We start from the raw sequence: 10,779 nt of genomic DNA on the forward strand, positions 1-10,779 counted from the left end.
GAATCATCTTTGCAATCCTCTCCTCTACATCTCTGGAACTTTTCGGAGGCCTATAGAAAACCCCTAACAGGGTGACCTCTCCTTTCCTGTTTCTAACCTCAGCCCATACTACCTTAGTAGACGAGTCCTCATCAAACGTCCTTTCTGCCACCGTAATACTGTCCTTGACTAACAATGCCAATCCTCCCCCTCTTTTCCCACCTTCCCTGAGCTTACTGTATCTAAATCCCAGCACCTGCAACAACCATTCCTGTCCCTGCTCTATCCATGTCTCTGAAATGGCCACAACATCGAAGTCCCAGGTACCAACCCATGCTGCAAGTTCACCCACCTTATTCCGGATGCTCCTGGCATTGAAGAAGACACACTTTAAACCACCTTCCTGCCTGCCGGTACACTCCTGCAACTTTGAAACCCTACTCATGACCTCACTACTCTCAACCTCCTGTATACTGGAGCTACAATTCAGGTTCCCAAGCCCCTGCTGAACTAGTTTAAACCCTCCCGAAGAGCATTAGCAAATTTCCCCCCCAGAATATTGGTACCCCTCTGGTCCAGGTGTAGACCATCCCGTTTGTAGAGGTCCGACCGACCCCAGAATGAGCCCCAGTTATCCAGAAATCTGAAACCCTCCCTCCTGCACCATCCCTGTAGCCACGTGTTCAACTCCTCTCTCTCCCTATTCCTGGTCTCGCTATCACGTGGCACGGGTAACAACCCTGAGATAACTCTGTTTGTCCTAGATCTAAGATTCCACCCTAGCTCCCTGAATTCCTGCCTTACATCCCCATCCCTTTTCCTACCTATGCCGTTGTTACCTATGTGGACCACGACTTGGGGCTGCTCCCCCTCCCCCTTAAGGATCCCGAAAACACGATACGAGACATCACGCACCCTGGCACCTGGGAGGCAACACACCAACCGTGAGTCTCTCTCGTTCCCACAGAATCTCCTATCTATCCCCCTAACTGGAGTCTCCAATGACTAATGCTCTACTCCTCTCCCCCCTTCCCTTCTGAGCAACAGGGACAGACTCTGTGCCAGAGACCTGTACCCCATGGCTTAACCCTGGTAAGTCCCCCCCCCCCCCCCCCAAACAGTATCCAAAACGGTATACTTGTTACCAAGGGGAACGGCCACAGGGGATCCCTGTACTGACTGCTTCCTCCCAGCCCCTCTCACCGTCACCCATCTATCTTTATTCTTCGGAGTAACTACATCCCTGAAGCTCCTATCTATGACCAACTCTGCCTCCCGAATGATCCGAAGTTCATCCAACTCCAGCTCCAGTTCCCTAACGCGGTTTCTGAGGAGCTGGAGATGGGTGCACTTCCCACAGATGAAATCAGCAGGGACACTGACGGCGTCCCTCACCTCAAACATTCTGCAGGAGGAACATTGCACTACCTTCCCTGTCATCCCCTCTCGATTAAAAAAAAAAGAAAGAAAGAGCTTGCCTGTTATTCACTCCCCTTCTCAGCAAGCACTCACTCAGCAACCTCTGTGCCCCGCACGATAACACCTGACAAGCATGATTTTCATTTTGTAAATCCATGCTGACTATGCCTGATTATACCATTGCTTTCCAAATGCTGTGCTATGAAATCCTTGATAATTGATTCCAGCAACTTCCCTACTACCGACATTAGGCTCACTGATCTATTGTTCCCTGTTTTCTCTCTACCTCCCTTTTTGAAAAGCGGGGTTACATTCGCTATCCTCCAGTCTGTGGGAACCATTCCGGAGTCCAAAGAATTTTGGAAAATGACCACCAATGGATCTACTATTTCTAGGGCCCCTTACTTAAGTACTCTGGGATGAGGATTATCAGGCCCTGAAGATTTGCCCGCATTCAATCCCATTAATTTCCCCAAACCATTTCTTTACTAATATTAATTTCCTTCAGCTCCTCACTAAAACCTGTTTCCCAGAACTTCCAGTACATTATTCATGTCTTCCTTTGTGAAGACAGAAGCAAAGGACGAATTTAGCTCCTCAACTATTTCTTTGTTCCCTGTTATGAATTCCCCTGTTTCTGACTGTAAAGGGCCTACATTAGTTTTTATCAATCTTTACATACCTATAGAAACTTTTAGTCAGTTTTTATGTTCCCCGCTCATTTACTTTCAAATTGTATTTTCCGCTTCTGAATCAATCCCTTGGTCTGCCTTTGCTGAATTTTAAACTTCCCATCCTCAGGTCAACTGCTTTTTCTAGCGAACTTGTACGCCTCTTCTTTGAATCTGCTACTATCTCTTATTTCCCTTGTAAGACATTCATTCTTCTAGTGGTTATCTTAATCTATGTCTTTTATTGTCACCAATGAGTGAAAATAATCTTCGGATTAGCATGGAGGCTTTACTCTGTATCTAACCCCATGCTGGACCTGTCCTGGGAGTGTTTGATGGGAACAGTGTAGAGGGAGCTTAACTCTGTATCTAACCACATGCTGTACCTGTCCTGGGTGTGTTTAATGGGAACAGTGTAGAGGGAGCTTTACTCTGTATCTAACCCCGTGCTGTACCTGTCCTGGGTGTGTTTAATGGGAACAGTGTAGAGGGAGCTTTACTCTGTATCTAACCCCATGCTGAACCTGTCCTGGGAGTGTTTGATGGGAACAGTGTAGAGGGAGCTTTACTCTGTATCTAACCACATGCTGTACCTGTCCTGGGTGTGTTTAATGGGAACAGTGTAGAGGGAGCTTTACTCTGTATCTAACCCCATGCTGGACCTGTCCTGGGAGTGTTTAATGGGAACAGTGTAGAGGGAGCTTTACTCTGTATCTAACCCGTGCTGTACCTATCCTGGGTGTGTTTGATGGGAACAGTGTAGAGGGAGCTTTACTCTGTATCTAACCCCATGCTGTACCTGTCCTGGGTGTGTTTGATGGGAACAGTGTAGAGGGAGCTTTACTCTGTATCTAACCACATGCTGTACCTGTCCTGGGTGTGTTTAATGGGAACAGTGTAGAGGGAGCTTTACTCTGTATCTAACCCCATGCTGGACCTGTCCTGGGAGTGTTTAATGGGAACAGTGTAGAGGGAGCTTTACTCTGTATCTAACCCCGTGCTGTACCTATCCTGGGTGTGTTTGATGGGAACAGTGTAGAGGGAGCTTTACTCTGTATCTAACCCCATGCTGTACCTGTCCTGGGTGTGTTTGATGGGAACAGTGTAGAGGGAGCTTTACTCTGTATCTAACCACATGCTGTACCTGTCCTGGGTGTGTTTAATGGGAACAGTGTAGAGGGAGCTTTACTCTATCTAACCCCATGCTGGACCTGTCCTGGGAGTGTTTAATGGGAACAGTGTAGAGGGAGCTTTACTCTGTATCTAACCCCGTGCTGTACCTATCCTGGGTGTGTTTGATGGGAACAGTGTAGAGGGAGCTTTACTCTGTATCTAACCCCATGCTGTACCTGTCTTGGGAGTGTTTCATGGGGACAGTGTAGAGGGAGCTTTACTCTGTATCTAACCCCATGCTGTACCTATCCTGGGTGTGTTTAATGGGAACAGTGTAGAGGGAGCTTGCCTCTGTATCTAACCCGGTCTGGACCTGTCCTGGGAGTGTTTGATGGGGACAGTGTAGAGGGAGATTTACTCTGTATTTAACCCATACTGTACCTGTCCTGGGAGTGTTTGATGGGGACAGTGTAGAGGGAGCTTTACTCTGTATCTAACCCCATGCTGGACCTGTTCTGGGAGTGTTTGATGGGGACAGTGTAGAGGGAGCTTTACTCTGTATCTAATCCCATGCTGGACCTGGCCTGGGAGTTTTGATGGGGACAGCGTAGAGGGAGATTTCTACAAGAGAAGTGCTGAAGAATTGTAAAGATTGTGTCAACCTGGAGGAACCTTGGGATTGAAGAGGCTCTTTGGCCTGTGCTAACTTCAATGGAAGTTTCATATTCTTTCCTTTCATCCTTTTTAATATTTTTCTTTGTGCTGATCTAAAATTTGTGATTGATTGGGTGAAACCCATTATTTATGTATTCTAACAATTCTTTTAATGATAAAGCCGTAACATCCCATCACACACTGGCCAAAGCAAAAAGGGACAGGCCTGTATTTTGTGATTGGTTTGTATTTTCACTCCCACTCAGCAATCAAATGATCCTTGATTTCCTTCTGACCCAGATACACAACCATGGATCCGATATGATGTGATTCACTGGGCTGTCTGTTGTTACATGCAGCACATATCTCTTTTTTTTTAAATAAATTTAGAGTACCCAATTCATTTTTCCAATTAAGGGGCAATTTAGTGTGGCCAATCCATCTATCCTGCACATCTTTGGGTTGTGGGGCGAAACCCACGCAAACACGGGGAGAATGTGCAAATTCCACACGGACAGTGACCCAGATCCAGGATCGAACCTGGGACCTCGGCGCCGTGAGACTGCAGGGCTAACCCACTGCGCCACCGTGCTGCCCTCATTCAGCACATATTTCTAAGATACTTAGACATGTTTATTCTTAAACAGGATAAGACGCACAAACGTTACATGCTAATGGCAATCGACAGGCGGAAGAAGCTGTTGAAGTATCTCCGACGAACGCGCTACAACGTGTTTGAGAATGTTTGTACCCAGCTGGGCATTCAGTACACCTTCCCTCCAGAGTATTACAGGAAGGTGACACAGCGGTGGGCTGCCAAGAAAGCTTTCTGCATAAGGGTAAGAAGATCAATCAGCTGATTTCAGCATGACTGCTCAACAGGTTGGAGTTGGGTAAATATTAAATAAAATCTGGGGAGCTGCAATTAGCTTCAGCTCCTTGGATAAGGAAGGGAAAAATTAGTCCGGGAGCCCCTCCTCTGATCCCCATCCATGTGTGGATGTTAGTTGTGGGTGGAATCAGACTGTGTTGTGATGATGTTGTGCTAGAAAAACTCGTCAGTGACCACTGGCTGAACTAACACACTGGGTCTCGGGATGGTCAGTTCCCAAAGGACAATCTCAGCATCAGTTGACGCTATGATGAGGAACCTGAACAGATATCAATAGCTGTGCAGTATTGGTACTTTACACAGCTTTCAGGCCGAACCTAGTTTTACAATTCAATGGCATGATCTCTAAAACCTTTCTATAGAATTCCTGCGATGCAGAAGGAGACCGTTCAGTATATTGAGTCTGCACCAACCCTCTGAAAGAGCACCTTACCTAGACCCATTCTTCCGCCCTATCCCCGTAAGCCCACCTAACCTGCACATTTTTGGACAGTGGGCAGAAGCTGGAGCACTGGGAGTAATCCAGAGAGCCCTGCTTTAAAGCTGGTCTAAAACTCATCTTCATCCAACCCAAAGAGCAACTTTTAGTTCATTATTAAATTGAAGAAAGGCTAGATAGACTTTGGATAGATACTAATCCTTAATTTCCCTCAGTCACAAAACTCCCATTTAAGCACTCTACTGCAGCCCAAAGTCAGCACTCGAGTGCAAAAGAAAATTTGATAACAAGGGCTGCAAGATAACAAGATAGGGCTTTAAGTTAATAGTTGGGTTCAGGGCTCAAGTGAGGGAAAATTTACATTTCAGAATGATAGGGAGAAAGGAAAAGGAGGTGGGGTATATTAATAAAGGATGAAATTAGGACAGCATTGAGAAATGTTCTTGGTTCAGAAAATAAAGATGTAGAATCAATTTGGGTGACGATAAGCAATAGCAAATAAAATAAGTCACTGGTGGAAATAATCAAGAGCCCACCGTAATAGTACACTGTAGGTTAAGAGATGAAATAAATTATGAAATAATACAACCGTGAGGGATAGGAGTTGCAAGAATTTGGGCAATTTGAAATCTTCATCTTAACTGGGTGAATCAAATGGCCAAAGAACAAAGAACAAAGAAATGTACAGCACAGGAACAGGCCCTTCGGCCCTCCAAGCCCGCGCCGACCATACTGCCCGACTAAACTACAATCTTCAAAGGTAGCCTTGAGAAAAAGTTCAGAGTGTATTCGGACTGGTTTCTTAGAATAATATGTTGTAGAATGAACCAGGGAACAGCTCTTTTGAGCTTGTAATATGTATTAATGAATGTTCTTAAGATAAATGATTCTCTGGGGAAGAGTGATCATAGCACAGAATTTCATGTTGTTTGAGACTGAGAAACTTGAGTCTTTAACCATTGTCTTAAATGTAAAGAAAATTATAAAAGTATGAAGACAGATTGGGCTAAAATGGACTGGGAAAATAGATTGAAAGATAAGAGTTGGTAAGTAGTGGCAGATATTTCGAAGATATTTCTTAATGGAATATAATCTTTGAGAATTGAAGAAATAGAACATAGAACAGTACAGGCACTTCAGCCCACGATGTTGTGCTGACCATTTTTCCTAATCTAAGGTCAACCTAATCTACACACCTACAATTAACGGCTGTCCATGTGCCTGTCCAAGAGTCGCTTAAATGTCCCTCATAACTCTGACTCTACCACCTCCGCTGGCAGTGCATTCCATGCACCCACCACTCTCTGTGTAAAGAACCTACCTCTGACATCTCCCCTATACCTTCCCTTAATCACCTTAAAATTATGTCCCCTCGTGACAGCCATTTCCGCCCTGGGGAAAAGTCTCTGCAGATCCACTCTATCCATGCCTCTCATCACCTTGTACACCTCTACCAAGTCACCTCTCTGCCTTCTTCGCTCCAGTGAGAAAAGCCCAGCTTCCTCAACCTTTCTTCATAAGACATGCCCTCCAGTCCAGGCAGCATCCTGGTAAATCTCCCCTGCACCCCCTCCAAAGCATCCACATCCTTCCTATAATGAGGCGACCAGAACTGGACACAATATTCCAAGATGTGGAGATGCTGCCGTTGGACTGGGGTGAGATCAGGACGAAGTCTTACAACACCAGGTTAAAGTCCAACAGGTTTGTTTCGATGTCACTAGCTTTCGAGGACCTGAGGAAGGAGCAGTGCTCTGAAAGCTAGTGACATCGAAACAAACCTGTTGGACTTTAACCTGGTGTTGTAAGACTTCTTACAATATTCCAAGTAAGGTCTAACCAGGGATTTATAAAGCTGCAGCAAGACCTCGCGGCTCTTAAACTCAATCCCCCTGTTAATGAAAGCCAACACACCATACCCCTTCTTAACAACCCTATCAACCTGGGTGACAACTTTGAGGGATCTATGTACGTGGACCCCAAGATCCCTCTGTTCCTCCACACTTCCAAGAATCCTGCCTTTAACCCTGTATTCAGCATTCAAATTTGACCTTCCAAAATGAATCACTTCACATTTATCTAGGTTGAACTCCATCTGCCAAATCTCAGCCCAGCTCTGCATCCTGTCAATGTCCTGTTGTAACCTGCAACAGCCCTCAACACTATCTACAACTCCACTAACCTTTGTGTCATCAGCAAATTTACTAACCCACCCTTCCACTTCCTCATCCAAGTTATTTATAAAAACCACAAAGAGCAGAGGTCCCAGAACAGATCCTTGCGGGACACCACTGGTCACCGAACTCCAGGCTGAATACTTTCCATCCACTACCACTCGCTGTTTTCTTTCTGTATTCGGACAGCAAATTTCCCTGTATCCCATGCCCCCTGACTTTCTGAATGAGCCTACCATGGGGAACCTTATCAAATGCCTTACTAAAATCCATATACACCACATCCACTGCGGCCTTCATCAATGTGTCTCGTCACATCCTCAAAGAATTCAATGAGGCCTGTGAGGCATGACCTGCCCCTCACAAATGAATGAAGCTAAATAAATAACAAATGAAGTAAAGAATTATATCAAATTTGAAGAAACATTGCACACTGCTGCAAATCTCAGTGATTGATAGGCCTGAAGACTGGCAAATTCTAGAAACCAGCAAAGAAATACTTGGAGAATATAATGCATGAGTAAACTATCAAGAAATTGAAAAACAGACACTAAAAAAGAGAGGAGCTAATGCAATAATGAGAAACAAGAACATAACAGAGACTTTGAACAGATAATGTAGTATCTGTTTTCATGGTAGAGGACAGTAAAAGCTTCTCATTAATAGTGAAAAAAATCAAGGGGCAAAGGGAAGGAGTCGATCATGATCTCGAGAGAAAAAGTACTGGGCAGACCTATGGGACTGAAGGCTGATGTGTTCCCTGGGCCTGATGGCCTCAGGTCGTAAAGAGGTGGCTGCAAAGATAGTGGGTGTTTTAATCTTCCAAATGTTCCTAAATTCTATAAAAGTCCTAATACATTGGGAAACCACAAATGTACTCCTATTCAAGAAAGGCGGAAGACAGAAAGCAGGAAACAACCAGTTAGCCTCACATCTGTCATTTTAAAAATGCTGAAATCCATTAAGGGAATATTAACAGCATATGAACAGAAGAGTTAGAAAACCATGATACGATCAGGCAGTGTCAACATGGTTTTGTGAAAGGGAAATTGTGTTTGACAAATTTATTGGATGTAATAAGCAGGGTGGGTAAATGGACGTCAGTCCTGCCTTCCTGTGGGTTGAGCAGGTGGGGCCTATACCCATTGGAGTTTAGAATGAGGGGATCTTATTGAAACATGTAAGATTCTGAGGGGACTTGACAGGGTTAATGCTGGAAGGATGTTTCTATTCCTGGGGCAATCTGGAACTGAGGGGCAGAGTTTGAAAGCAGAGGTAGTCCATTTACGATACAGGTGATACATATTTTCAATGAGTTGTGAATCTTTGGAATTCTCTACTCCAGAGGGCAGTGGAGTCTGGGTCATTGAATATATTCATGGCTGAGGGCAAAAATGAACTACAGGGGCATCAAGGATTATGGAGAGCAGGCAGGACGGAAAGTGAGGCCAGGCTCCAATCAGCCATGATCTCAGCATCATCATAGAATCCCTACACGGCAGAAGGAGGCCATTCAGCCCTTAGAGTCTGCACCGACCCTCTGACAGAACATCCTACCTAGGCCCCATCCCCAGCCTTATGCCTGTAGCCCCAACTAACCTTTTGGACACTTTGGGCAATTTTTCATGACTAACCCACCTAACTGGCATGAGATGGCAGAGCAAGCATATGAGGGGGGGGGGGGCTACTCTCTAACAGCCATATGTTGCGTTTTTTTGTTCTTATTGAAATGATCAGGCTATGGGTGAAATTTGTTCATTAGGAGCAGTCTGCAAAGCAAAAAACCCTCTGATTGATAGAAATAAAGAGGAGAGCAGAGCTGCTCCAAGTTGAGAATACAAACGGTGAAAATCATGAAGTTAAAAACTAAATGAATAATAAGAGCAAGGACAGGCTGGGTGTGCACACAATCACACACTCTGTAACTTTCTTTTTCAGGTGTTCCAAGAGGTAAAGAAACTGCGTGCTGCTGAACAGCAGAAGCAGAAAGTAGCAGCTGCAGAGAAAGGCCAGCCTGTCAGTAAGAAAGCGAGTGACGGTACAGCAGTCTGATTAGAAGTTCATGTGGAGCATACACTCATCCCAGCAGTATATGTGTTGTACGCAGTAAATGTCTTTTAAGAGAAGACAATGAAACTTCAGTGTCAGATTAATAAATTTTGTCTATTTAAATCTCCTTTGCACTTTGATTTAAAATTTGTTTGAAGAAAACCTAATCATATTAGTCATCCTGAGATCGGCAAGCTGAAGCCCTCTGTCAATGAACGTATCTGGCCCAATTTCCTCAGATCGATGGAATTGAATAACTCAGTATTACTGACTCCCTGTGACCTGCTGTAGTCTGTCATTCGATTATGAGCTACCATCACTCTAGCACATCCTGTTGCTTTGCCACAGCAATAGAACATCATAAAACCACAGAGATCAAATCAGATTAACAACTTGTTTCAACATTGTTGCCAATTTAATGGAATACTATCCCACCAGCGTCACCAATAATGTTGCTCTTTAGAGTCGCCAATCTGATACTGAGGCTCTTTTTATGATATGATGTTATGTCCCAACAGCGTCGCCAATACTGTGGGTGTTTCTATTTCTCTTACTGAACCACAAGGCTTTCCCGTATATCGGTCAAATGACCACACAACCAGTTAGTCAGTTCAAGTTCAAAAATGGTTTATTTACACACAAGGGTTACTTTGACATGCAAGCACAATATACTACAAGTTAAACTGCACCCATCAACTACAATAACCTATACTTAACTTCAGGGCGACCGGCTCTGTGCAGAGGGATAAGGCCTTTATCTTGATCTCACGAGGCTGGTTTGAAGTGGCTCCGTCTCTGTTGGGCTCATCCGTCAAGCAGCGATCGTTGGTCTTGAACTTGGCTGTCTGGTCATTATGCTGCAGTTGGGCTGGCACAGGCCGGTATCAAAGGAGGCTGGCACAGGCCGGGTCCAAAAGAGACTGAACACATGGCTATGACCCCTTTTATCCCTCTGGGATTTTGCGTTCTTTGGGGTGGTCCTTAATCTTGGACCCAATAATTCGACAGGCTTCGATCACTGCCTTCGATTTTGGCCAATAAAGGGGCGGGTGCCTTGGTGGCTGGAAGGGTCCTTAGCGCCATTGACCATGGCGGTTCGGCTCTCTGAGTAAAGGGTGTGGCGCTGATCAGTCTGTGTCTGTATCGGTTTCTTGAGTGCAGTCCTATTGTTCTGGTGAAATGGGCCATTAAAATGCAAACAAGCGGGGGTTTCGATCAGGTCTAGCTACCTGCATTTCAAATACATAAGCTCTGTATCAGTCTGAGTCCTGGGTTGGTGTAGAAGCCAGGTATTTCGAATACAACTAGTATAGGTAAAAGATAGCAGTTTAAATACTCATTTTAAAAATGAGAATTTTAGTACACATAAATTCAGATCTTCAACATGAT

At 44.7% G+C, this 10,779-nt stretch overlaps 1 protein-coding gene across 1 annotated transcript in view; it reads left to right on the forward strand.

The window, feature by feature from the left end:
* mrps15 (mitochondrial ribosomal protein S15) overlaps positions 1-9,517 on the forward strand; it is a 37,315-nt gene extending 27,798 nt beyond the window's left edge. Inside the window, exons 7-8 of the mRNA XM_072502990.1 lie at positions 4,484-4,675; positions 9,280-9,517. Coding sequence (XP_072359091.1) covers positions 4,484-4,675; positions 9,280-9,393 — 306 coding nt within the window. The 3' untranslated portion in view covers positions 9,394-9,517. The remainder of the gene's footprint in view (positions 1-4,483; positions 4,676-9,279) is intronic.
* The last annotated feature ends 1,262 nt before the right edge of the window (positions 9,518-10,779 follow it).

This window comes from Scyliorhinus torazame, chromosome 1 (genome assembly GCF_047496885.1).
Source record: "Scyliorhinus torazame isolate Kashiwa2021f chromosome 1, sScyTor2.1, whole genome shotgun sequence".
NCBI lineage: Eukaryota > Metazoa > Chordata > Chondrichthyes > Carcharhiniformes > Scyliorhinidae > Scyliorhinus > Scyliorhinus torazame.